Source organism: Melanostigma gelatinosum, assembly GCF_949748355.1.
Source record: "Melanostigma gelatinosum genome assembly, chromosome: 12".
Taxonomy (NCBI): Eukaryota; Metazoa; Chordata; class Actinopteri; order Perciformes; family Zoarcidae; genus Melanostigma; species Melanostigma gelatinosum.
Window position 1 is genome coordinate 19,650,967 of NC_136645.1, and position 27,106 is coordinate 19,678,072.

At 46.1% G+C, this 27,106-nt stretch overlaps 1 protein-coding gene across 2 annotated transcripts in view; it reads right to left on the reverse strand.

Moving 5' to 3' along the window:
• Positions 1–6,309: 6,309 nt before the first annotated feature.
• The window catches only part of fgfr2 (fibroblast growth factor receptor 2), a 38,343-nt gene continuing 17,546 nt past the window's right edge, over positions 6,310–27,106 (reverse strand). Inside the window, exons 7-18 of one of the 2 annotated variants that reach the window (XM_079280562.1) lie at positions 23,353–23,543; positions 22,911–23,049; positions 20,223–20,416; positions 19,415–19,554; positions 17,097–17,218; positions 16,176–16,286; positions 14,964–15,154; positions 14,143–14,265; positions 13,015–13,085; positions 10,340–10,477; positions 9,600–9,705; positions 6,310–8,177 (exon numbers count right to left, since the gene is read on the reverse strand). In XM_079280562.1, the coding sequence (XP_079136688.1) occupies positions 8,013–8,177; positions 9,600–9,705; positions 10,340–10,477; positions 13,015–13,085; positions 14,143–14,265; positions 14,964–15,154; positions 16,176–16,286; positions 17,097–17,218; positions 19,415–19,554; positions 20,223–20,416; positions 22,911–23,049; positions 23,353–23,543 (1,691 nt within the window). In that variant the 3' untranslated portion in view covers positions 6,310–8,012. Of the gene's footprint in view, positions 8,178–9,599; positions 9,706–10,339; positions 10,478–13,014; positions 13,086–14,142; positions 14,266–14,963; positions 15,155–16,175; positions 16,287–17,096; positions 17,219–19,414; positions 19,555–20,222; positions 20,417–22,058; positions 22,204–22,910; positions 23,050–23,352; positions 23,544–27,106 lie in introns of both variants that reach the window. The other variant, XM_079280561.1, reaches the window with a different exon arrangement.

The window sequence follows — 27,106 nt, forward strand, 5'->3', positions numbered from 1 at the left end:
AACCCAAACTCTTTGCTGGAAAATGTGAGAAATGGACAAATGTGTCACGCCTAGAGGAGATGGATGCTAACATGCAAGTGAACCCAGAACTCACAGTGTGTGTGAGTATAAGCCTGCAGCACACCTTGAACCGCTTGCCCCTCTATGTGCATGCACAAACTACCCCAACCGCAACACTCTGCCCACACCCATCATTGTATGCGAATGAAAAGAAAAGTAACAACCCATGATGTTGCAACGCCTTACTGTAGGCAGGTGGAGGACAAATCTAAAAAGGGAAAGAGAGGCACAGAGGCAAGACACTGCAGAACTCAAAGACTTTGAGGGAAGTGATTTAGTCGGGAGCTACAATTTTCCCGTCTTGCCCGGGCAGGACAGAGCGGTTGTTGTTTCTCTGAAGGCAGGCAGGTATAGAGGCACGTCACTCACTGCACACTTTTATTTAACGACCTCCTTTACTGTTCAGAATGAGAAAGAGAGAGAGAAGTTTCCCTTTACCTGCCCCCAAACTTTCAGCAGCACACAATCACAGACATTCAAGTCAGAGAAGGGTAAGAGGGGGGGGGGGGGGGGCGCAAATACAGGCAGAGAAAGAACCAACAAAACGTTGAAAGCATATTTGAAATTGACAAATTGAGTAGGGGGGGGGGGATGAGCTGTATTGGCGTTCAGAGAAACAGTGGGCTTCTTGTTAGCTGGAAAGAGTGATGCAGGTGAAAAGCGGAGGAGGGTCTCACTGTGATTTATTTCCCGTGTGATTTATATCCTGTCTGTCACCATGGCATTGGCATGGCGATCGTTCATCATTCAGATTGTGAAAACATACCACCTGACAAAAGGTAAGGCGCCAACCTTTGCAGCTGAGTATGCATAAACTTGTACTCCTGGTGGGAACATTTTATTCAGGACGTGAAACGTGGCTTCGGCCTGGAAATGTTGGGAGTACCTCGCATTATGGTATGTGTCCGGGGAATTATTCAACTTATTCAGAATGACTAAGAGTTAAATATTCAAATGTGAATGACTCCTACGGAAGCAGTTTCATGGCTCTGAATCAAGCATTTGACAATTCTCTCTTCTGCGTTGACTTTTGGAGACCAAAACAATCTTAACCTCCCTTTTCGATTCATCCTAACCTCCCTTCTTCCACTTCCTGCTCTTCCTCCTCCTGCTCCCCTTCCCCCAGCTACAGTGTGTATGTGTGTGGACTCCTGGGAGCCATAGCTCTGACTAACTTCCCTCCTGCACAGTTTCAATTATACATCATTCATGGCCACTCTTTTTTTCTTTTTTACAAGCGTTTTCTTTTATTGGCCTGGGCCTGTTTTTACTCATGACAGTAACAGTGCTGGAGTGGTTAACTGTCCTGCGTGTCCATTGCCATATATCTCCATCCAGTCTGTCTCCTGACACGGAGGCCAGAAGAGGCAACAGACTCTTTACTGTCACCTCTCTGTCCTCCTGCCACTAATATACTGCTTGCAGTTCAGCTGAACTTGTGTGAGGGAAGAGAGCAGTTTGTCTCTAAACTTGCCCTCTGAATTTGTTGTTTGCTATTATCAATTTTTCGTTATAATTGAGTCCAAAACACAATAACTCCAAGGAACTTGATAATGTAAATAAACTGACTCTCTGCTGTGACTCTGGCTTTGTCAGGTGTCCCTTCAAACACAGCTGCAAAGCAAAAATCCAAATAAAACACAATAAATAAACAACTTCTAACATGAGGTAAAACCCACTGTATGTGAATTTAAATGGTGTCGTAGAATTAACCGCTATCTTTAAGGCATACAGACATGAAGTCATTTTAAAACCACAAAAATTAAAAGAAATCCTGACTCTTACAAACAAGCTGTTGAATTAAAGGGGCACTCCACCAATTTAACATGTCAAAAATAAATGTACCAGTCAGACAGAGTAGTTTTCAGCTTGTGAAAACAGCTGTGTAATCTCATCTGTGGCTCTGTAGGAACTTTGTAAAGTCTGAGAAATTTGCTCAAGTGACTTTAAATGGGCATCTGTGTCGTTGCTTGTGGCGAGTGCAGCTTTGAATGGAAAGCCTGTGTTACGAAATGGTGAAGGTTCAAAAGACGTTGGTGTTTATCAGGCAGGGACGATAGACACTATTGAGTTGCATCGTGGGAAATGTGGGAGCCTGCGTTTCGGGGTTTTTAACCCATATTAGATAGCTGGACCTCTGCTGCATTAACTTTGATCACTCTTTTTTTTCAATCCGCCTCTAACTTTGTGCAGTTCTAGCTCGCTGGTGTGCTCTTTTAAGCTTGGTTTTCCTATAAAACACATCTCTGCCTCAGTCACACGCTCGGTGGTGAGGCCAAATAAATCTGGCCTACGTGAGGCATTTTGTTTGTGCGGCGCATAAAAAAACAAAGTCTTGCCATTGGAAAACCCATGTTTGTCACCTTGGCAGGACATCATCAGCCTGCGTCAGGCTTTTGATGTCACCAGTGACATCATCACTGCAAGACAAGACGCGGGGGAACATGGCTGACCGACGGGGTGAGTGTTGTGATTGGCATAACTGGGCAGGGAATATAATGACTCAGCTGTTTTATAGAACACACCCAGATCTGTAAAACATGCCACATTAGCCCAGTGTTAAAAACCTCACCAGTTTAGAGTGTAACTTGAAATTCTGTGTGCATAGATATACACTAGCTCTATTTCCTAGTGTGTGCAATACTTAACCTACTTAAATCTGACTAAACACTACTAAGTGGGGCACAAAATCAGTCCAAACTCCTCTCAAAGATGTTAGTTCTTGAGTTCTGGCAATTCTACCCTCTAAACAATTGAGTTTCAGCTCGTCATTTTCCACTGATTACACTCCAAGAGCTGTTACCTCAGCCCGTCAGACAGAGCAAAGTCAGCATATGAACTAACTGGAAGGGAATTACAATTGCTCAGACACAATTGCGCCATTGGCGAATGTTTGGAGGATCCCAGGGGGCAGCAAACCACACACATCGCAACAGGCCCACGCACAAACACACACTCGTCTTGTTTGTGCCTCCATGCAGAACCAGACACGGTGCCTTGCAAGCCCTTAATCAAACACAAGTAGACCCCTCCCTCTCATGAGCACTGACCTGGCGATGAACCATTCATTATCTGCTACTCAATGCAAATGGTAGGTTGAGGAGCGCTGCCTTGACAGATATACATGCTCTCACCCCATTGGTCAATGGTAAATAGTTTAGATAAATATCTGCTTCAAATGCAGGAAATAAAATAGTAAGTTCAACACAGGGAGGCAGATGTCTTCAACACATGAATTAGATTTCTGTTCCCTGTTAGGCGAAGCTGGGGTTTGGTGAGGGGAAAGCGCTCTCTGCAGGATTAAGCCGTGGGTATATCGGTCACTTGGCAGCTTTGTTCAACTTTAAGTCACCCTCTAACCCCCCCCCCCCCCCCCCCACCCTCTGACCCCTCCTCTTCTCTCTGGGTTGGTGGGGTCTTATCTCCAGTGGATGTGGGCTCCTCTGGCTTCACACAAAGCCTTGTGTTGACATTCCAGAGGACCGAGCCTTGTGCAAACACACCAGGCCCCACCAGATGGCTCGGCGAGGGAGGACAGGGCTACGACCAAGGACGCAGAGGAGGACTAGGAAGGACAGGAAGAAACAGCAGGATCAGAATGAAAATCGCTTTCACCGCCAAAAATGTCAGGCTACCCTGAGCAGTCCATAAGTCTGTCCCGCTGCCAGACGTCCCTCAATCCTCTGACAAACGTTTCTTGAGCAAAAAGGCTGATATCCGTCCGTCACATTCGGGCCTATACATACGGTCCTGAACAAATAGTGTTCCTCTGGTGTCCTCCGGCTACTGCCCCGTCTCCCTAAAGTGAGTCAAAGCTGATATTTAAGGGTCACTGGGTTAATCTTGAGGGCATTAGGGAAACCATGGAGTAGAAACCCCTCCAAATGAAAAAGTCATTTAGAGCTTAGACTGAGCGTGGTGGGTCATGTTTATAAGAGGAGGGTCACCGCTCCATGAGTCCTTGGGGCATTTGTGTGGCGGGCAAAACAACATCAGATTGCATTCACGTTGCAGTAAATGAGTGACAGCAAACCTGCGCTGCAACATTCGTTTTTATTTTGGCACATAAAGCTTATGCAAAACTACGCAAGGACATGTGTAATCATACGTTTAATGATGCGATTGTAATCGATGAGAGAGCTGTGTGGCATTTAAAGAAGATTCGCGGATTCTGCGATCTGGTGTAATCAACTTTATAGGGTCATTTAAATGTTCATGATCTAAATTCATACGATAGATATGCTGTTTTGCTGCAGCATGAACACCACAAATGAAGGCTGTTAGTTGCCTCCACATGGTGACTGACTGAGGTCACAGGTAACCCGTCTATTTATTTACCTCGACGTCATTATCAATATGTAAACAGACCTGATAATGTGTCTCTGGAAAGAGCTAGCTTTGCTCTAAGTTAGATCCCTTGCGTCACATTGCTGATGTCAGATAAAGTCTATTTGTCTCACATCAACGCAGTGGCAGCTCAGAGGGCATTTTGTCAAGATGGAACAAACTAATCCTCTATTTGGTGTCCCAGGAGTTTACCCTCCCTGCTCCCTGCCTGCCTGTGTGTGTGCCACCAGCCGACAGCACAATAGACAAGCGTTCTGATAGAAGTGTGCAAAAGCCAGTGTGGATATCCGGCTGCCTTTCTCTCCGCTCCCCCCTTTAATGAGGGTGTATGGTGCTGTGGTTTTATCCTGCCACTCTTTCTTTCCAATCCTTTAGGGCTGTAGCTGCTTTCTGCCCCCCCCCCTTACTCTATGGAAAAAACAGGAATGTTTTCTGACTGACTTTTCCCTCCAATCCCTTTTTCTAGTTCCGGAGACATGAGGGGACACGTCTGTTGGAAGAGGACTTAGTGGTGTGTGTGTGTGTGTGTTTGTTTATTCAGAACAAGTTCAAACATGGAAATAGAAGGGATCAAGATTTATGTTAAAGGTTTCTTCTTTTTTTTAACTTAATACTCACCTTGCCAAGAACTGTTGTTGCACTCATTCCTACTGGCTTTAGTGTATATTCTACCAGCATAAATGTTTGACTTCCAGATTTGTTACAATCTTTTGAACCATTATTTCACAGCATGTTGTCATCTTCAGTTTATTTATTGTCGACTGGTCTGTCGGTTTGTCCACCACTTTGGTCCAGACTTCAATATCTCAAACTATTGGATAGATTGTACAAACATTCATGGTGCCCAGAGCATGATCCCTGCTTACTATGGGGATTCCTTGACTTTTTATCCAGCGCCACCAGGATGGGAAACGTCTTACTTATCTCTCTCTCAATATCTACCCAACAGACTGCCACAACACTCATGGTTCCCAGAGGATGTATTCGAATCGTTTTGGTGATCCCTCGACTTTCTATCTCGACAGTTGTGGTTGTGACTCAGATGTCATCACATCTGCTGGACGGATTGCCAAGAAATTCCATGGCGTAGCTTGTTTATAGCCTAACGTTAACTTTTGACTCATGCTGATTGTATGATACATCAAAAATCATAAAAGTTCTGTTTGTTTGAGGAGATTATCTTGCTGAGTATTATAAACATGTTTGCCACAAAGCATATTTTCGCAGTGCAATGCTCACTACCAAATACGTCATACGTGCAGCACTCGATCGGGCGACTCCGTCTTTGTCGTATTCTGAAAACATTCTTGCTGCGTGGTTGATAAGCAACCACCCTTACGACATACGTCCACATTCACGGCTGCCACTATCAATCGCCTTTGCGCATCGATCAACTTTGATTGGCTTACATCACATCAGATAAATCAACTACCCTCTATGTTGAATTGATTCGGTTCTGATAAGAGAAAAAAGGGAAATCAATCAGCTAATCAGAGCACCTATTGGTCCAACAGAGACTCTTTGTCTGATCAGAGTCAGGCAGATCGGGACACAGAGACGCACTATCATGACAATGACGAGTTCTCTGTTCATTAACAAAATTGCTTTGGCCAGTGGCATGAATTCAGTATCTAACCTGATCGCATTTATTCTGCGTTTGTGCTGAGCTAGTTTAGCATGAAGCCTTGGCCTATCAGGAAAACTAGTATGTGAGTGTTTTATAAGTGAAAATACACATTTAATCGTAAACTAGTCTGAGATACAGAAAAAGGCTTCGTGAGCCCCTCCAGGTTTTAAGTATCAAAGCATACAAGAAAAATACTTTCTGAGAAACAGCACGTACTTGGTAATGACAGCGAAACCATCTCTGCCCATATCAGATGCAAAGAAAAATCAATTGAGCTCAGAGGAATGTGCACTTGAAGCTTCCAGCTTGGACAAATAAAACAAATGCAGCTTTATCTTTCTATTATCTCTGCCATTCACTGCAAAAATGCACAACTCTAAACAGCCAACAGAGTCAGAGATTAGGACAATATATATTTTCCATCTTTTATTTTGCAAATGTGGCATGAACACTTGCAAAATAACATCTTAAAGTTGGTCCAGTAGAAAAAGACAAAAAAACACTTGAATGATTTAATACTTTGTTTTTCAGCTTTCAATTCTGTCAAGTCATTTTGGAGTCTATGTTTTGTCTAAGCGAGGGAGCTGATTGCTAGTAGGCATTTCCAAAATCCTTTTCTGTCAATCATGTATAAATATCCAGGAATCAATCTCCTTTCCTAAAGCCAAGCTTAGAACGAGTAAAATGACTGGATAGAAATGGCATCAACATCTACATAAGAAAGGGATTAGCTGACTATAAAATGTACAGTTGTTTTAAATTTAACTTAATATTCACATTCATATATATATAAAACTTACAAAACCTGGATCTTTCAAACCCACTAAAAATAGCTTTTTTTCTGTTACTGCTGAAAGATCGTTTTAAATTACCATAAATGTAATGGATTATTCATGTATTATCAGCATCATTAATGTGTCATCATTTCTGCCATGTTGTTTTTGTTCTTGTTTTTCCTCCAGACTTTTTTTTTGATTCATATAAATCAATAAATTAACATGCTACCTCAGTCCCTGAAAGCCAATACTCAACTGTGTTACTGAGTGAGAGTAAAACCGGTGTTCGTGTACATTAAAGTGTGTTTTCATGTCTGTGTGTGTGAGTTTGTGTGTGAAGAGAAATAAAGGACCTATAACCTGTTAGAATACCTGCCTCAGACTCTAAATAAGGTGGAGAGGGTCGGGGTTATTTCGGAGTCCATACAAAAAAATAATTCATTGTAAATATATAATATATATTTATACATTTTGAATATATTTACAAATATACCCAGCACTATACATTATACTGTGTATCTTTTTCTCTCCAGAATAATTGGGAAGGTTTTATCAAGAGAACTGAAAAAGAAATGCATCAATATTACAAAATAAACAGGAGAGCAGTTTCTATATGTGCTCTCCTTCTATTCCTCTGTTTTGTTAGTTGAAGCTCAGTCCTTTTCCTATTCGTCATCCTCTTCTAGTCCCTTCCTTTTTTTTTTTTTTTTTTTGAGTTCACATCGGTCCATACATTCCTCCAGGAGCAAATAACAGTCTTGGAATGCCAGCCGCTGGAATGGGATCACCCAATGAGTACCGTCGTCGATTGTAACAACAACAAAAAAGAAATCGAACACGTGAACCAAACTCAAACGTCTGTGTGTTTTTATGAGAGTTGAAGCAGGAGGAGGGCCCTGAAAGAACGTCAATTCATTCAGTCAGTAAAAAAAAAAGAAACGGCTTCTGTAGGGTCCCTGTCCTCTCCTTTAAGACCTCGTGTGAGCACGTAGTGTGTGTATAGTGTGTGTGCATGGCAGTATGAGTGTGTGACAGCAACGCTGCCACCAGCCCAGTCCCATCTGGGTCCATTAGTCCACCGGGAGCCAGAAGGGTCATGGGGGGGGATTTGGAAAAGGGGGTCTGTGCTACGTGTGTTTTGGGACGTCGAGGGGTAAGACTCGGGTAGGTCAAGCTGGGGTAGAGAGGGGTGGGTGGGGGGCTCATGTTGTCACGTTGCCGTTGATGTGCTGGTACTTGGCGAGGCAGGGCTCTTCCGGTAAGGGGTCGTGGGAAAACACAGAGTCGTCACCGGAGGAGCAGGAGCTGCGAGTGTCAGGGAAGCTGGGGGAATACTGCTCTGCTGGGGCGCACAGGTCCAGATACTCCTGTAGACACAGACACAGGAAGAGGGGAGGGTTGGGTGAGATAATTTACACTCAGACACAAGCTCATATGTTACAAACGGGAAAGACGCTGCTGAGGCAAGAGGAGAGGCAAAAGACCTACAGCAAAAACCAGAGAACATAAATATAGTGTTGAAAGACCAGGGACTTTCCAGAGGAGAAGGGTGAGAGAGTATCACCTTCACCGTGATATTTATCTGAACCATGCCAAATCACCATGGAAGGGTTTATGAAACAGAGCAGAAAAAATGATCTTAAACTGGATACTGTATGAAAATATTTGCATGAATAACAGGCAGTAAATTGAATGCTGGAGCGTGAGGATAGCAGGGTCGGCCGAGTTGGGGTTGTGGTCCACGACAGAGTGCTTTGATGTTGAGGGGGAAAAGAGGATACGTTTAGACCGGGTAACTGGCGCTCCAGCCTTTACGGCATCAGTTCAGTCCAAACAAATCTGACATATGAAACATCCAACATAAACAGAAAAAACCAGGAAGCTGGCAGAACACAATGCCCCCCCCCCCCCCCCAAAAAAAATGAAGATAGAAAGAAGAAAACCCCAAGAAATCCTGTTATTCATTTTTGATTCGACCCAGTGTTGTGAGGTTGTTTCATGTCTTTTTTCCCTCCCGCTTGTCTTTCATGGCTGTTATTGGGGCTAGTTGTGAGGAGGAAGAGTTCTTGAGGTTTTGTAGAAAATGAGAGCTGGCTTCCATTTTCCCAGCTCAACACGAGAAGTCTCACATTACTAAAGACCGCCACATCTGCCAGCGGTTTGGGGCAGAGGGAAAGGAGGGGGGGGGGAGAAAGCGGCGCTTTATTACATTTCAAAAGTTCAAACTCAAACTTTGGCTTTTTTTTGGCATAAATTCATGAAGTTTCAGCTCCAAGAGCAGACGAGTCTTGACAGCTTTCCATCGACGAGCACTCTTCAGGTCTGCACTCGGATATCACATGAGACATGAGGGAAGGGGGATGGAAAGAAACGCAGACCATTGTAAGGAGCGAGGCATGAATGTGATGATTGGGCAACTTCACTGGGCCGTAGCGGCCATGTTGGGCCTGGATCAAATCATCCGGCCATTTTTTTCCGGTCACCATGAAGGTCAGCGTTGTGGCTGCTAATGCTCCTAAGGCTTACAGCAACATTGTGCGGAACCCTGCATGCACTGGCACGAGCATGATTTAGTTTGGACTGAGAAACGTGTTATTGTGTGTCGGAATGTATCATGTTATTCAGTTTCATTGTTATGAAAGACCACACTCTGACTTGCCAGGAAAAGATAAGGTTTGTGTAGCATGATTTCTGACCACCCTGAATCCAGGAACGTTGTGGAATAAGAACGTGTGTGTGTGTGTGTGTGTGTGTGTGTGTGTGTAGAGCAACGAGAGAGCTGCACTCACCTCGTTGGTGTTGAGGGAAAGGATGCGATCCAGATCCTCCACTAGCTGCTTGAAGGTGGGTCTGTGCGATGAGATGGCATGCCAGCAGTCTTTCATCATCATGTACCTGAGAGAGAAAAAACAAATAGAACCTGTTCACTCAACGAGCAGAGTGGGAGAACAGAGTCATTCAGGGAAGTGTTGCAGGCATCACATCGCCTGTCCAAGCTGTGCCACCTCTTATCTACCTCGTATTCAAGTTTCAACATTTGCTGGCTGAATGATTCACGCCTCTGGACTCTGGTGTCCATGTCAAAGAATAATAAAATAAATAAATCAAAACATCAAGTGTCCTCTGAAACATTGATGCCATCAATAACAGTGACTGCTGATGGCCTGCTGCTGATCACGAACATGCCTCGCAGTGTTTTGGGTTTTCTAAATACTATAATGTGTGTGTGTGTGTGTGTGTGTCTTGCACTGCCATTGTGTCTGTACTTTGTTCTCCATCAACTCTCTCAGTGTGGCACCGTGGCAGAGCTGTGCCATTGTCCACTGACCGCTGAGGCCTAATTGTGAATGAGGACACTGATAGCAGCCAGTCACAGCTGTGCAGAGGCCCGACAGAGTGGACACAGAGCCCCGGAGTCATGGATCTGATGGAGACTGGGGTGGCATTCGGGTCTGGCTGTAAGAGCTAGTGTGCGTTTGGGTGACAATGTGGTCAGCGTGGATGTACATTTGGGAGGAACGACTCTTACAGCTCGTTGGTGCAGTTGCCAGGCTTGTCCATGCGATGTCCCTCTTTCAGCAACTTGAAGAGCTCTTCAACAGGGATGCCAGGGTAGGGGGAGCCCCCGAGGGTGAAGATCTCCCACATCAGCACCCCAAATGACCAGCTGATAAGACAGCAAAACACAGATATACATTAGGAATATAATATGACAACGAAACAGTGAATGGTGTCATAGAGCTCCCTGCCACTTGAAATAACATTAGGCCGTATGAGTCACTTTCATTTGACCCACAGATCATTTACATCGAGTCACTTGGCCAAAGATTGGAAGCAAACTTCAACAGTGTGACCGCAGTGGTGTCAATGCCTTCTTTCTGCCGTCCGGTGGCTTGTGGCGCGAACCCGCTCCCAGTGCCACTCTGGCGCTGATCTCAATGATGGCTTTTGTGCCCGGCTGGCCAGTCACACAGGCTGCCATTGTCCGGTCACACCACACAAAAACAAACAGTGGACCACCCACGGCCGACAGAACAGGAGGGAGATGGCCAGTGACTCTTAACCATTAACTACTTCCTCGTCCTTGGTGTCCTGGTCGTTAAATATCGGCGAGTCTCTGTCGCGCTACATGTATATATTAGACGTGTATATTAGTGTGGATCCGCAGCGTCTCAGATGAATCATTCTTGCGCTGACAGCATGCTTGATTCATGTCCACACAAAGGCCGTATTATCATAGTTGCTTACAAATGCTAATCTGCGCGTTACGCATTCGGTTAGTGGTCCAACCAGGCCAAGCGGGCATGGACAGGCAGGCGTTTATCAGCTCCTCCATCTGTTTACACAACCAGCCCTGGGTTTGTTCTCTCCTCTATCACTGCGTTGTATCTCTCCACTTGTTGACACACTCATCCCTCCTTTCTGTGCTACTTTGTAACCGTCTGTCAAAGCTTGTCAAGCATGTTGCTCCGTGCAGTCGGCAACCAACCGACCTTGACTCGCCAAATAAACACGCAAACCAACGTGCTCCGGGTCACTTTAACTGACCCGGCATCTAGCCTTACCAGAGAGCACTTGTGTATTCCAGCCGACTAGATGCATAAACTACCTATCAGTGTAGAAGTGACTCTGTATTCCGGAGGCGGATTCAAATTTCATTACATTCACATCTCAAGCACTTAGGTTGTACGTTCTCGATATCGAAAGAAAGCAACATGAATACAAATGTCAGAAAACCTGTCGATACATGACGTAAATGCATCAGTGGATCTGATCCTAATATTAAAAGATGCAAGGCTCCGAAACGTGGCATCGGAGCTCGAGCCATTAACAAATGCATTTGCTTGTCCACGACTCTTTCCCTTTTCCTAAGCCAGCCAGAGCTGAGTCCCCTGAGCCCATTTGTCAAAACAGCAAGCGGTAGCTTTCATTGGAATTCATGTATTCATTTAATCTGATGTCATGTATGGATCGCCCGCGCTTCTGGTGACGTTTGAGTGCGTCCCCACCGCCCCTTCCACCTCCCCAACGTCTCTCGTCCTCTGCCTTCATGCGCTATGTGAAAAAGCCAATCACTAAAAGTGAGTGACGAAACGTAATTAGCAGCGAACTGACAGAAAGGACCACAGTAGGCAGTTCATGTCTGCCCACCCCCCACTCGGCCCCCTGTACTCCCCCAGGTTATTGATTGATGCTGCCATGGAACATGAAGGGCATGGTGTGTATGTGTGCACACACAAACATGGACAGTAGCAAGCTCCTCGATCCAAGTGCTAAACTGGATGAGCGCAATGTTCAGCGTGCTACTGCTGTATGACTCATAGACACACACACACACACACAACATCTTCTTTCCCAGGGGTCAGCATGCAAGGCATTTATCGAATTGCCACATACGCTTTCTGCCGCCGGTGTCTGCCGCAGAAACTTCAAACAACGCTGTCAGGACACATAAGACTCAAACACCAAAAAGAGAGGGACGCTCTCCCTTTGTACTGTTTTTAGAACGAGTGCTCTTGACTTAAAAAAAGAGAGAGAGAGACATGGACGGGTCAGCAATTCACATACCGGATGAATGAAAATAAGAACGGCAGGGCAAAAGGAGGGGGGGGGGGGGGGGTATTTTGATCATGGAACGGCTCCAAAACGATGAGCCACATGTTCAAAGTGTTGAGCAGAATGAGTAGAGGAGAGCGAAGAGGGGATGGCAGGGGGTTAAAGGAGGAGGGTGTCGGGAGGATGAGGCCCGCAGCATTGTTGCGTTTAGACATGTGCGGAGGCCCAACAGGAGGGGAGACCGCAGGAGCGAGGGGTGAGTCGGTGGGGGAGGAGGCACTGGTGGGCTCGGGGCTCCTTGCAGGGCCCTTTGAAGCCGGTCAGATTAGTAACACGGCATTGGCTACAAGTCGAGCGTGAAATCCTCACTTTTGCCACAGACCGGCCAGTGCTGGCCCCCTATAGGCAGCCCCCCCCCCCCCCCCCCCCCGCCTAACACTCACCAGTGCTGCACCAAAACACCTCACCCAACCCTCCGAGTCTGACTGCAGGCTTCAGCCAGACTCCATGAAGTCTTAAAAAACAGCAGTGAGAAGTGTGTTTCACTGTATGGGACGGTGTATTTGCATCACTGCTGTGTGTAAATGGATTCTCCATCATGTAATTGTGGCTGTGGGACACACAAACACACTGTACCTATATACTTACACGTCACTCTGGTGTGTGTAGACCCGGTCAAACAGCGCCTCTGGAGCCATCCATTTTACCGGTAGGCGACCCTGAGGAAACAAACGGATGTAAGGTCAAACTAAATCTACACACAACTCATCACACGGATTTCTTCATTTCTTGCTTGAAGTTTGACTTCATTTGCTGCTGGGAGATCTCATCGCTGCTGGAAAAGGCCGATACGTGAAAGCAGCCTTGGGAATGAGGCACTCGAGTGGCTGTCTGGGAGGAGGATTTCCCAGAGGAACGTTTACATTGTTAAAGCAATAGAGCTGATAAACAGGGTCATAGATAAAGGAGAGACTTTATCTGTGTGTGCCATTAAAACACTGGCTGGGACGCTAAGCGTTGCTGACAAGGCGACCTTGGTCAACAGCTGTTTGGTAGGCTAATGGCAAGAACAATCTCATCAGACACTCCGAATTACTAAACGGAGAGATAACACCGAAATAAGTCCTCCTATCTCCTAAAGACTAAGCTTACTACAGCAAAAATATGCAGGAAAAATGGTGAGAAACAAAAATATATATACAAAAAAAGACAAACTGAACAAATGTGTCACTACAATGACCGCTCTGTCTAGATTAGCTTCACGCAATCATCATTGTCGCTGCTGTCATTGTCCTAATCATCATTACCCTCGACATCATCGCATATTGTTGTTGTTGTTGTTGTTGTCAGCTAGTGCTCTGCATGCGATGAAAAGCCACCCATGCATACTAAATGAGGATGTGCAGGCAATGCTGCTCTGCGGTGGGAAAGAAAGACACCACTGGGCCACTATGGAAACGTCAATTATGTTTTAAGCCGCTCCCCTCTCGCTCTGTCTCTCTTTTTCTGTCTAATTGTATAAGTGTCTACGGAACTAAAGGAACTAAAGGAACAAGAGACTGAGGGATAAACAGGGCAGAGTCTCCAGAAGCACTACATTCACAGGCTTCCTGGGAACCTGCAGCTTCTGCCAAGACACCAGCCGAGGGGAAGAGTGGAATAGAAAGATGAGGGAATTCGAGAAAATAGAGAGACCAGAAGACTAATCTCACACTGCGACTCTCAAAACAACGCTGTTCTCCCTAAATGTGTGTATAGCGCAGGTCGAGGACTCACATTGGTCGTCTTTTTATAGTAGTCGATGTTATGGACGTCCCTGGCCAGGCCGAAGTCGGCGATCTTCATGAAGTTACTCTCTGTGACCAGGACGTTCCTGGCCGCCAGGTCTCTGTGTATACACTGGAATGGAGAGAGTGAGACATGAGTGGGGAGGGGGGGAAGGTCACAGAGTGGAAAAAGTGAGAGAAGAGAGGAATAAGACAGTTGGCTCATTCCATAAATGAATCAACTGTGAAACAGGTGTATACTTCATTTGGAACGGTGTTAAGATGTTTGTGGCGCATGCAATCGTCCAGAAATCTCCTGCACAGAGGGAGCACTTGACTGCAGGACGCCACAATGACTGCACCGACATGAGCCTGTCTGGATAAGTAAGGATTCCTCACATACTTGAGCGCATATATGGTCGAAGTTGTTTCTGTTCATCTGTGTGTGTGTGTGTGTGTGTGTGTGTGTGAGACAGTACGCTCTGTCACATTCCAACAGTGAGCGGGAGCGTGAGGGTGCGTTTGGCCAACATGGCCGTACCCCCATTGTGAGAAACCTCGCAGTTCTTCTACACAGAGGGGCTTTTGTGGTTGAATGAGAGACAATGCAGGGATTTGGGTAGGGGGGGTCAGAGAAGTGTTTTTAGGAGACAACATTCCCACAGTGGCAAGCAAAAACTTGCTGAATACGGCACATCAAATGCTCTGTGTGCTGGCACTGAGATCTGTCTGGGCAGCCAGCAGGGGACTGATGTGAGAACCAGATATTTTGTGTGTGTGTGTGTGTGTGTGTGTGTGTGTGTGTGTGTGTGTGTGTGTGTCCATCCTTACCTTCTGTGATGCTAGGTACTCCATGCCCCGTGCCACTTGATAAGTGCAGGAGACCAGATCTTTGAAAGTAAGCTGTTCATCGGAGACACGGGTGATGTCATAGGAGTACTCCATGCCGGGCGGCCGGCGGGCTCGGAGGTACTCCCTAAGGTTGCCTTTGGAGGCGTACTCCACTATCACATAGAGGGCACCTGCAACGGAGAAAAGACCCACATTACCTCTTGAGCATGAGTGATTCCTATAATTGAGAGACGGTGACGCTGGACCAAATTCAGAGAGAAGTTGTAATGGTTAATAGAGTACATAAAGAAGAGGCACCTCTTGTTTGAATGTTAAGACTTTAAATTTGATGCTGGATTCAAGGAAATTCTGAAAGGGAAACACCTTCCAAAGGGCCAAACGGTCCAACTCAGCATTTATATACATTTCAAAAACTCAAATTGAATCCACCGTCATTTTCTGCCGGGACTGAAAAGGCGCGCTTCGGTGTGAAAAGAGCAGGAGAGGAAGTAACAAATTCCACACGCACTCATTGTACTCACCACAAAGTTATTTGTTTTGTGAGTATTTTTGTTTTTAATCTGTAATTTTACTGATTAAAAAAGTTGTGTACCGTGTTACATTTCAAGTCGTGTCCTTTACAGAGCAAAGACAAAAGTCACATTAATAATTCCTGACAGTACACCACACGCTACATGGTGTGTAAAGAACGGTGCAGTCTCTCCTTTGCTGTGATACGCGCACACACACACTCACACACACACACCTTTAACTGACCTACTTTTTACTTTTACTGAGTACTCAAGTACTTTGAGTTCACGTTACTTTTACTTGAGTACAATATTCTACTCGTCTTTCCACCTCTGGAAAAGGGGCATTGTTGCAAGTGGATTGCATATTATTTCTCTTCATTTTTCATCGTGGCTCCACTGATCTTCATGAATAAGAAAAACAAAAGTTCTTACATTGCTCAGCATCATCCACTCTTCGCATCCAATCAACCTTCCCATGTGACATACTCAGACTTCTAGCCGCCGCTACCTTGTCCTTCACTACCTGTCTGATGTGGTCTGATCAAACATTTGTGTTTGAAGTTGTAAAAAAACTTAACAAGGCAGATGACTGAATACTATACTAACAAATGAGACAATATTCTAAGTGTACCCCCTTCTTCAGGCACTCTAAGATGTGTTATGCTGCGTCCCTACTCACCATCTTGTGTACAGGCCCCCAAAAGATTAATAATGTTCTTATGTTTGCCGATCATCTTCATCATTTCCATCTCTGACACCAGGTCAGACAGGTCTTTCTCCGTGGCGTCATCTAAGAACAGAAGAAGTAGGATGGACGGTTGTCAGGGAAAACCTCCGCAAAACAAACACAGCGTGGTCCTGTCTTCCCTTTAACCCTGGGACCCAGTATCTGGCCAGTGAGACAACACCTTGTTTTGTAGGTGCTTCTGATTAAGTGCGGCTGACAGACAATGTGGGCTTAAGTTACTGCAGCGAGGGAAGCTCCTCGCACAGACTACAGAGACATCCTTTCAGTGCCAGGAGGAGGGAGGAGGAGGAATTAAAGACGCTCAATCAGGATTCATTATCTGCTGCACAGGCTCCTTTTTCATGGGACTGACTGAGCCAGTACAGGTATCCAGACGGGCAGAATGGCATTGCCTGCATTCCTCTGGACCATTACCTTACCTGGAGTGGTCATACAGAGTACATTTCCATTGTCAAGCTAGGTCCAATAGTTCCCCCCCCTTCCCGCTGATTTCATTAATCATAGCAGTGCTGCTAGTGTGACTTGCCTCTTTGTGTGGGTGCTGACTGAGCTCCAGCCAGCTGCTGCTCTGGGGTCAGGTATGCGACCGCCCCTAACCCTCACCTACACAACCCGCCTCCCCCTAGCCGTCACTCAGCAACCACCAATAACGAATAATAATGACAGCCCCGGGCTCCGCCTCGCACCTTTGCTGAACCCTCGCTGGAGCATAAATCACCTTTAAAATGTACTCGGGTTGCCCACAAGACATAATGTGCGCAGTGTGCGTCTTATCCCTGTGGTCTGATTTGAAGCAAGACGTTTACCATGACAAGCTCACTGTGATTGTGCGGCGGCAGGAGAGCCGCTTACCTTTCAGCATCTTGACAGCGACTGTTACGGCCTCCTTGGGTTTGTCCTTGTCGATGCCCAGGGCCTCTGCCATTACAACTTGGCCGAAGCAACCTTCACCTAGGGGCTTGCCCAGGGTCAACCTGTAGCCAGCAGAAAGCAAACATGAAGGGGGGGGGGGGACAGACAGGATGCTGTTTAGCTGCTGAAACACAAACTGAAATTCATCGACTTGACCTGACTGCGGCATCGATTCCCTCCCTGTGCGGGAATAAACAGGTTAGATAGAGCTAGAGAGGTACTGAAACCAGGCACCAGGCCAGTTTCTCAACCTCACCCTGTGTTTTGTTTTTTACTAGATCGCTCTCTGTGTTTCAATCAGATTGTGCTTTATGAGTGCTTTATTGGCGTGGCGACTGCAGCCCGTGCCAGGGCAGTAGGTAGGAACTTGAAGGCAGACATGGCAATGATAATCACCTGATAAAGCAAGGGAGAGGCACTCATTTCTAAACGGCTTACCCTGCCTTGGCATGTTCCAATATACACTCTTTACAAGTCATTACACAGGGCGTAGCTTAGCGCTGACGCATTAGCCTGTGACGAATGGGATGCTGGCTTTGTGTTGCCATACTGGTGGGCCTGACTACAATACCAGATGGGAATGTACGCACTTTTTTCATTGGAATCGCTGGTGTGTTAAACTTGTGTGTCCAACTATGTGACAGTGATTAATATGGTGAGGAAATAATGCTCGCTCACACACACTCTTCCACAACTATCCATGAGAGCCTCAGCAACTATCTGAACCCAGAACTAGCAGTGTAACGTGGTGCTTTTTTCCGTTTGATTGACAGGTGTAGCCCCACCCCTAAGGCCCAGTGTCCTGGCTATGTAAACACTCACACCGCATGCCGCAAAGCCTAGAGGCTGAGGCCGGCGCCCTGCCGTAGTAACACAATCCCCTATCTGTCCACACACTCGCCACGCTCAATAGCATCCATTCTGTCCATCCAGCCACACATAATCAATGTTATTTTTTCCTCCATGAAAACCGCAAACGTTAGCATTCCCCTGCGTTCTGCAATCCCAACATGATCCCTCAGGCGCTGGGACGACAGGCGAGGAATAAAGACCCAAACAGAAAGGCACACAGAGATCTATTCAGCCTGGATGAAACATCCCGTTTGGTGGGCTCATCAATTAAAGTCAAAACTTTTCCCCAGAATGCCATTCTGCATGCACAAGAGAGTCTAGCTTTATGTCAGAATAATATTTTGCACTTATGAGTGATGGTAGAATTTAGAATCCAAGCAATTTTTTTACTGCTTTTTACAACCATTTCAACAAAAAAGCAGGCCTTCGTGTTTATGGTTTGGGATTTTCCCTTTTCTTTCAAAACCAGACGCTTCAACTGGGTATTAAACAACTCCAACCTTTGCTGTCCCGTTAAATCCACCCTCAAGCTGATCACCGGCCGCTGCAACTGTGACAAATCGAAACCTCAGTGGTGCTAATTCCTCTGGTATGAAGCCGAGCAAACGCTCGTAGCCACCAAACACGCTGATGATGCGAACCAGTAATTAGCGCCGTTCCTTTTCTTACCATCTTAGAAGCCTGTGTGCGGAGTACTATGTGCGAGTGAGAGTGTGACGCGGCGGCATTTGTAAAGATGAGGCATGGGGCACGGTGCCAAGTTCAGGTCATTTTATTACAGCACCAACAGATGAATCAGCAGCCTTTATCTGAGACACCATCATTCAGCTGCAAGTCGTTATTGCCTGCTGTCTATCGGTGTTAATGGCACTCTTCACCTAGAACAATGGTGATCTGACCATTCAGTAGCCCAGATACAATCAGACAGATGTGCTTCATGTACTGTAGTAACCGTGGTGTTATCAGCTACAGTAATGCGCCCTGTTAGCCAAAGATAGTTGAGTTGGCATTGAGGACAATGGCCAAGGGTGTAGAGCTGAACGTTGTCATGCATACTGTCAAAGAGGTACTGTATGCAGCCATGAATGCTGAGTGTGTAATTATGAATACCCCTTTTAGATAAAAGTGGTGTTGCACAGCAGATCTGCATTTTAAAGTATTTTTAATGCTTTATGCAGGAGCTGAATCAGATTTACATAATTACGTATTCAGCATTTTTGTAAAATGGGAAAACTTGCAATTAGGGCTCGGTCATAATTGCAACACATCAACCTTCATGAGCACAAAAAACATCAGAATCACAAAAGTCTGCCATACAGTTTCACTTTTTTTCTGATGCAAAATAAGTGGACAACACGGGACGAGGCAGCAAGCTATCGCGTGCGTGAGAAACGAGCGGCCCTCACCTGTCTCGGGAAAACTCCCAGCGCGGATCCTCGGGAAGGTCATACTCAGGGATCGGATCGTCGTGCGCCGAGCTCCGCCGCGTCGTGATGCGCACCAGCGGAGTACTGGAGTTCATGGAAGAGCTTGAGTCTGCCGACACCTAAAGGAGTAGAAAGATTGGCTGATCACCGGAGTCTGGGTTCATAGGTCAGATAAAGCTCCAAGGCATCACTAGAGGAGTCAGAGTTGATCTGCATGTCTGCAAGATTGACTATGGTGCTTTAATTAAAACTACAAGGTCTGTTGTTTAATAAGAATACATCTTGAATTTCCACGGTTAACGCTTTAACATTACAGTAGAATCTATCTCGAGGCCAGAGATTACATTTCAGTGATCATTAAGAAGAAGAGAGCAACAACAGTCATTTTGATGAATGTGTGTGGATCATTCATCCTCGCCGCTGTCCTCGGGGCTCGTCTCTCGTCTCTCCACCCTAAACTTACCTTGACACAGGAATCAGTCTCACCGCAGAATGTAATCCAATACTTTTTGTACCTTTTGGAACATACCTTTTGGTTTCCCTTGAGGGGAAAAGCATGGCTCACACAGAGAGAAAAACAAAAAACTCTGGCTGCAGTATCGGGCTGCAGTGCTAACTTGCTCAGAAATGCATGCCCTCTAAGTGAGGTGGATTGTTTAAAATCCCGCAGCAGTATATATTAATTGTGTACAAAAGTTTGTCGTCTGACATTGTATTTCTGCAATGTGTGTTTTTGTCCTCTAGGGGTGTTAAATGCCTTTAGAACTCTTTATCTACTTTCTGTTACCTGGCGGCGCAGAGGGATCTGCTTGCTCAGTTTGTGGACCGGTGGTTGGCCCCCAAAGTCGGGTTTCTTTGCGGTGTTCCTCATGCGGCAAATCACCACAATGCCCACCATGCAGGCGATGAGGAAGACGCCTGCGCAGTATATCGCGATCTCCACGTAGTCCGGGGAAAGGGGCCCTGGGGACTTCTCGAGTGCTGAGGGTAAAATAAAGGGTGAGCAGTGAGACGGAGGTCAGGGAAAGAAAGTTAAAGGACACACATGGGTATCAGGCAGGCAAACACAGAGACAAATGCTTTGGAGATGATTCATGCGTGAATGTAAGCACCATCGGCAGGCAAACGAATGATTTTGTTACATCCTTCTCTCGCTCTTCTTCCCACAGCAGCTCTCCTACTTTTTTGCTTTTGTTTTTAACCGAACAGACCTGTACAGGGCTGAACAGATTCTACATCATGACTCAGCCAGTACAACCAGGCCTGCATATGTCTGCATTCTGTGCTAATGTTGGAGCACACACCCACACGGACGACGGAACTATCCACGCTTTCACTTCAGATCGCAAACAAGGGACAGCGGTGTCCTACGTGTATGTGGCCTGAACTTCCTGTCAATGAAATGGGCTGAGTTTGTGTGTGTGTCATAGACATGTACTGCTCAATAATGCAAAACCCTCCCCACCACGAACAAGGCTCTTGTGCAGCTCAGCGAACCAAGCAGTCTTCAGGAGGTGACGCTACAAATATAGCAACCTTTGTATCTGCCCGACCAGAAACCCACAACGCAGATAGAAGCCACAGCCTCGAAGGCGCCATCAGTGCAGATAGAGCACATCAAGGGCAATAAAAATGACATATTGCTCCCAGAGGAAATCGCCTGAGATCATTACGCTGTATTGTTTACAGATGAAACAAAACTATTGTCTGCTTACGACATTAAGGGAGGGTTGATACCGGTTGTCTGTCGCGGGCTGCAGACAGTAAACTACTCTCATCGATCTCATTTGATGCCCGCCCGACTTTCGACTGGAACTTGAGCGGAGACATTTTGTTTCTGTTTCGTCTGGAGTGAACTTGTGCGGATGCTGACACTGAATTTCATGTATTTGATCCTTTAGTATGCATAATTACAGGCCAGACATACAGCAACGGACACAAATAGGATAAAACGAGTTGATAAATGAGAGCACACGAATGGACAAACATTCACATGCATGAGAGAGGTTCGGCCCTGATAATTGTGAAAGGCAAGCCAACTTGAAGCGAGTGTTGAGCTTTACCTTTCGATCTTTATTCCAAACAGGAATAAGGATCTTAAAAGAAGCCAATTATCAGAGCCAGGGAAGGGGTGGAGAACATTTTCAATCGTAATAAAAAATAAAAATGTTTTGTTTGACATGCATACTTGGAACAAAAATGTGGCACCGAAAGACTTTTCCCAAGGTGCAGGAGAGAGATGTAACAGAAGAAAAAAAAAAGAAGGCGGGCAACAAACCCTCCCCTCATTTTGGAGTCCGGAGACACTCGAGCTGCTCTGGGAGCTCCACTTCCGTCTCAGTTATAATAAGTCATCTGCAAACTACCCTGTTATCTGCTCTGAGCTTTCAACAGCTCCCCAATCCAGATAATATTATGGAATATATGCTCCCTGCTCTTACGTTACATTATCTCGGATGTTGACTGTGCTGGTTCACAGCAGTAATCTAATATTTGAGCCGTGTGCCTCGAGACTCCGGGGGGAGGACTTGCCTTCCACAGAGGTCATTGAAATGACATAATCCAACAGTTTCAGACAGACCCGAGAGAAAGAAAAGAGAGGACAGTAGACGAGTGTATATACCTGGAAGCACCGTCAACCAAGCAGTGTGAAAGGAGATCCCAATAGAATTACCCGCCAAGCACGTAAACTCCCCAGAATCTTCAAATGTTACATTGGGCAAGTGGAGAACTTCTATCTCCTTATCTGTGGTGTTAACACCTGCGGTCTGGTGAGGAGGAGAGGAGGAGGAAGTGGAAAGGGGGGAGGTGGAGAAGAAAAAAAATAGGGATGAAGATGAGAGCAAAGAGGGGGCGGGGGCAAGTCACAGAGAAAGAAGAAAAAAATGAGACCCAAAACACCAAGAGAGAAATAAACTGGATGGCGTCCTTCGTTGAGGTCCAATCTAGAGCAAAGGATGTTGGGAGTTTCCAAGGGTGAGAAGGAGGAGGCTTCATAAATACAGATAGAGCCCAGTATGCCACCAAAACATGAGAACCAATGAACTAATACACCAAAAAAAGAGGTTCCCGTCACCAACAGAACCTCCTAACAGAAGCCAGTCTAATCCACTCATTTGACTGGACACATGCACAAACAAACACAGAGAGCATGGAGAGCACTGCACTGCAACACCATCTTGACACAGCTTGCAAGAGAGAGAGAGAAAGAGAGAGAATGTAAGAGAAGGCAAAGTGAGATGCCAGCTGTGTCTAGGTATGCAGGTCCGACCAGTGCTTCCATGGCTAGTCTCAGCAGTGGAGGGAGCAGCTGAAACACAAGGGTCAAACATTAGGGGAGAGAAGGTCTGTGAGCCCCAGGACCACCAAGAGACCACCAGCAGGACCAGCACAGCACAGCGGGTCAGGGATGAACCCCAGGAAACCACACCGGGGACAGAGGGAGGGTAGTTTGGGGTCAGGTTTCGAGGGTTACCTGGGATGACAGTCAGCCAGCCCGACTGGCTGGCCTCGCCTATATAATTGGAGACTTTACAGATATACTCCCCAGCATCTTTCTCCGTCACGTTGGTGAGGGTGAGCATCTCCACGTCGGAGCTGTTAATGCCTGAACGCTGCAATCCACACGAACACACACACACACTTAGAGCTTGTGAAATCAGACAAATACGTAGAATGAATCAGACAGACGTGCAAACATCGTAACTATTTCAATATGCAGGAGAGAGGAGAGAGCAGGAATCACCACCAAGAGCCAGCATGGAAGAGACCTATCAGACCAGTAAGGGAGGAAATGTAATGTTCAGTTCTTTTATATTATACCTCCAACCGCGAACAGAGAACCAAGAAAAAAAAAGAAAGAAGGAAGTACTCTAATCAAGACAATGAAATCTAAAAGAGGAAGTGTAGAAAGGTACCTTTAACACTCGGACGTAAGGGTTTCCGTCGGGGGCTAAGCGACTGCCGTTCTGGCTGATGTGTTTCAGCCACTGGATGTGAGGTTGGGCGTCGCTGTAGACCTTGCAGACGAAGCGGGCGTCCTCCCCAACGTGAACAGTGACGTTGGCCGGGAGACCAGCCTGGAGAATGGGCCGGTGAGGGGACCGCTCTGTTGAGAGGGAGGGAAATATTACCGATAGGAGGCCGGTTACATTACGTAAACAGATATGCCGACCAACAGGGAGGTGTTTTAAAAAACTGTGCCGGCCTTGGAATGAGAAACACCTTCATAGCACCCCATTTCCAGCTATCTGCATTCTTTTACAAGCAAACATTTGGCCTGCGAATCCAAACAGAGCGAGACCTGTTGAACAATGCCCCCTTTCAAAACCCTACCTGGCCCTCGCAACCTAACTGAGGAGCCCCCCCCCACACACACACACACACACACACACATTGACAGCAACCACACGCACGCACATACACAGTAAATGACATCACTAAGCCTGGGGCGCTGCATTGCCTTTCCAAAACAAAGCCTCGAGGTAGGTGCAGTGAATCTTTGTGTGTGTATGAGGTCGGGGGTGGGTCAGGGGGGGTGGGGGATGGTAAGAGGGTGAGGCCGGGTTTAAGAAGGGCTAAAAAGGGAGAGTGAATTAGCGGGATGAGTGAGCGGCAGAAAAGGGATCAACAGATGGAGAGTGCAGCGACTAGGAGCCAGAGACTTCTTCCATATGTCGGCCTGTCCTCCTGCTCCATCTTCCTGAAATCTGTCAGATCAGATGATTCTCCCTCCCTCCCCATCTCCCTCCCCATCTCCCTCCCCATCTCCCTCCCCATCTCCCTCCTCCTTCCAGCACACTCCGAGGGTTCGCCTTGTTTATTGTCGCCAAATCTTTGTCAAGCCAACCAAACAGAATACTTTCAGGCATGGTATAGATTTACTAAAACAAGAGTAATGCAGGAAGATATGTGTTGAGATGAGACTTTCATTCTAACCGTCATTATAGCTGATCCACATGTTAGCTGGAGCATTTAGAGCTGCATGGCCCACACCTCAGACCAGATGGGTGTGTAGTGCGATAAAACAGGCCGCGTCATGAATATGGAGAAACCGCAAAACAATACGTTTGTGGAGGAATTCTCGGTTAAATGAGAAAAAGGGAATATTGTGTGCGTGTCGATGTGTGCGGTCAGAGAAGCTCCTTTCTGGCCCATCGACCTCACACAAAAAAACTACACTTAAGGAAGGAAAGACATGAAGGACGACGGGAACATAAATAGTAAAAGAAGGATTTGACTCGTGCAGGTTTTAGCTACTTGTATTTTACTTGCTACTTTGTACTTTAACTTTACCAGATTTCAGAGGATGTATATGCACTTTGCCGTTTTTAATGGTTTGTGGCCCCTTTAAACGTCTCAGATGGTTTCAATAACGTCAGTGCTCAAAGAGGTCAAGTCATCCAATTCTTCACCACAAAAGCAAATATTTTTATTGGAGAAAACTCCAAAAACTGAAAACAGATTCACGTGTCAGAACTTTGTTTTTTCTTCTGTCGCCCATTAATCATCTCACGACCCCTCAGATATGTTTTGTGAATCTTTGGACTGGCCGACCACGAGGTTGGGAACATTTAAACTAAAGTAGTTCACCGAATATTACGTTATTAAAACTATCTCAACCTCAAGCAGCTAGAGAATGCCCATATCCATTGATGTAATCGGTATGAACCGTAACATGATGTCATACAGAGCAATACATCAGTCACGGGATATTCTACTGCCGAATGAGTACTTTTACTTTGATGCCTGAAGCAAGTTTGTTGATTTAGAATGAGGGAATTGTAATGAACTTGAAATTGAATGAAAGAGAAGACCCTGCTGTGGAGCTTTCTCATGTTTTGCTGTGACCCATATGTAGTGACCCGTTTCAAAACTGAATCCATTTATCAATTAAATCATTAGTGGAGAAATTTGATGGCAGCGGCGGTGGGATAGAGGCCGAAAGAAGCGTAAGGAGACGAACCGGGGGCATTCCATGGTGTCCCCATGCGAGACCGCTGAACTCTGGGTAACCTGGCGGCTTGGCACACAGGGTCCTAAGGGTCAGGGAGGGGGAGAGGCACAGGAAGAGAGCGCAGCATGGCACAGGATGGCATGGGGCTACCAACAAAGTGCCGCATGGCCACTGGGTGCCACAGTTCTGATTGAAAGAGCCGACGTGTTCTTGACTCCTCGTTTGTGTCTACTCGTCATGTGTGTGTGCTCGCGGACGTCCCACTGCGGCCCTCTCTACAGAGGCCAGTTTGAACCGGTTCCTCGTGGTTTTAATAGCTGATCATGCAGGTCATTTGGGCAAAGAAAAAAGAGAGTGATAAGAACAGCCTTTTCTGTCTCTGTTTCCCCTCCAGAAATATGCGGTCTGAAGGAGAGCTTTAACAGCAGAGCAGGGGGCGCAGTTGGGGAGCATGTGTGTGCGTGTGCGGACCTTCATGTGTTTCTGTGCGTGTGCCTATAGGCCCTTTAAAACTTGACATACAACATAAACATCCTAAACGGATCCCTTTGTGTTTCCTGTTGCGATGTCTGGTAATGCAGGAGCTGAACTTGGTTCTAAGCTGTTGCCCTCGAAACCCTCAGGTAATCGATCTGCATCTGATATAATGAAAATAACACTACTTATTACCATGGAGACACTTATCAAAACAGAAGTGTGTCATTACAGTGGGTCTGCTCAAAACAGTGGTGACAGGGATATAATAATTCTACGTACATGTGGGCCCTAAATGCTCTTCTGTGAATCAAACTGCTGCAGCTCCATGTCTGTCAGAGTTATCTGTGCATTACTGAGCAGCCTGTAGAAGAACAACTGTGTCAGATAAACTTTGATTGTTTGTATTGGGATTTGAGTGAGGCCCAAGGAGAGCGGGCCCGCAACAAATTGACGGCAAAGTTGCTGTGCACTCTTACACATTGATCCATCTTTATCCCACTCCCCTTGTACCCGCTCCCTATCGATTCTGCAAACTGAGTGGAAAAACACCCTTTGATTTCTGCGCTCCAAAGGTCATAGCGAGGGGTCGACTGAGTTGGGTCTGAACTCGCTGTGACGCAGTAGTGCGGAGTCAGCACTCTGTGTCCTCACAGAGCAACGATCATCCGCAACCGGTTTAAGTCCCCATCGTACCTCAGCTGAACTGAAAGGGTCAGTTCATCCAAATCACACAAGCAGCAACGTGCCAGTTTGTTTTATTAGCCAAGACTGTGGTGCTCCAATCATGCAAAATTGCATATGAAAAACTGAACAATGTGTTTCTTTCTTCAGAGACAGTTTCCCTGTTACTCAAGATAATGCACAAGTCAGCAGTTTTTTGAAGAAAATATTTCTTTACTAAAAAGGAGTTACAGTTCATTTTTGTGTGTGTATGATTTGGGTGAACTGAACCTTTAAATCAACTGTCAGAAATAATGATTCACCCTGCCTGGAGTTAAGGTGGGTGACGGACAAAACAGCCACCACGTTGGTGCTTCAAACAGAGAACACCTCAGACATATAATATAATTGGACCATCAACACATAGTACCTTAATGAATGTCGGATTTGCCCAAATTAATTTAAGAATATATAATATGACCCAAATTATATAAATGAACGGAAACTACATGAAAACTGTTGACACATGCATCTTTAGATTCCACACACTTGGCAGCACTCCTTGACCTGCACCTGCA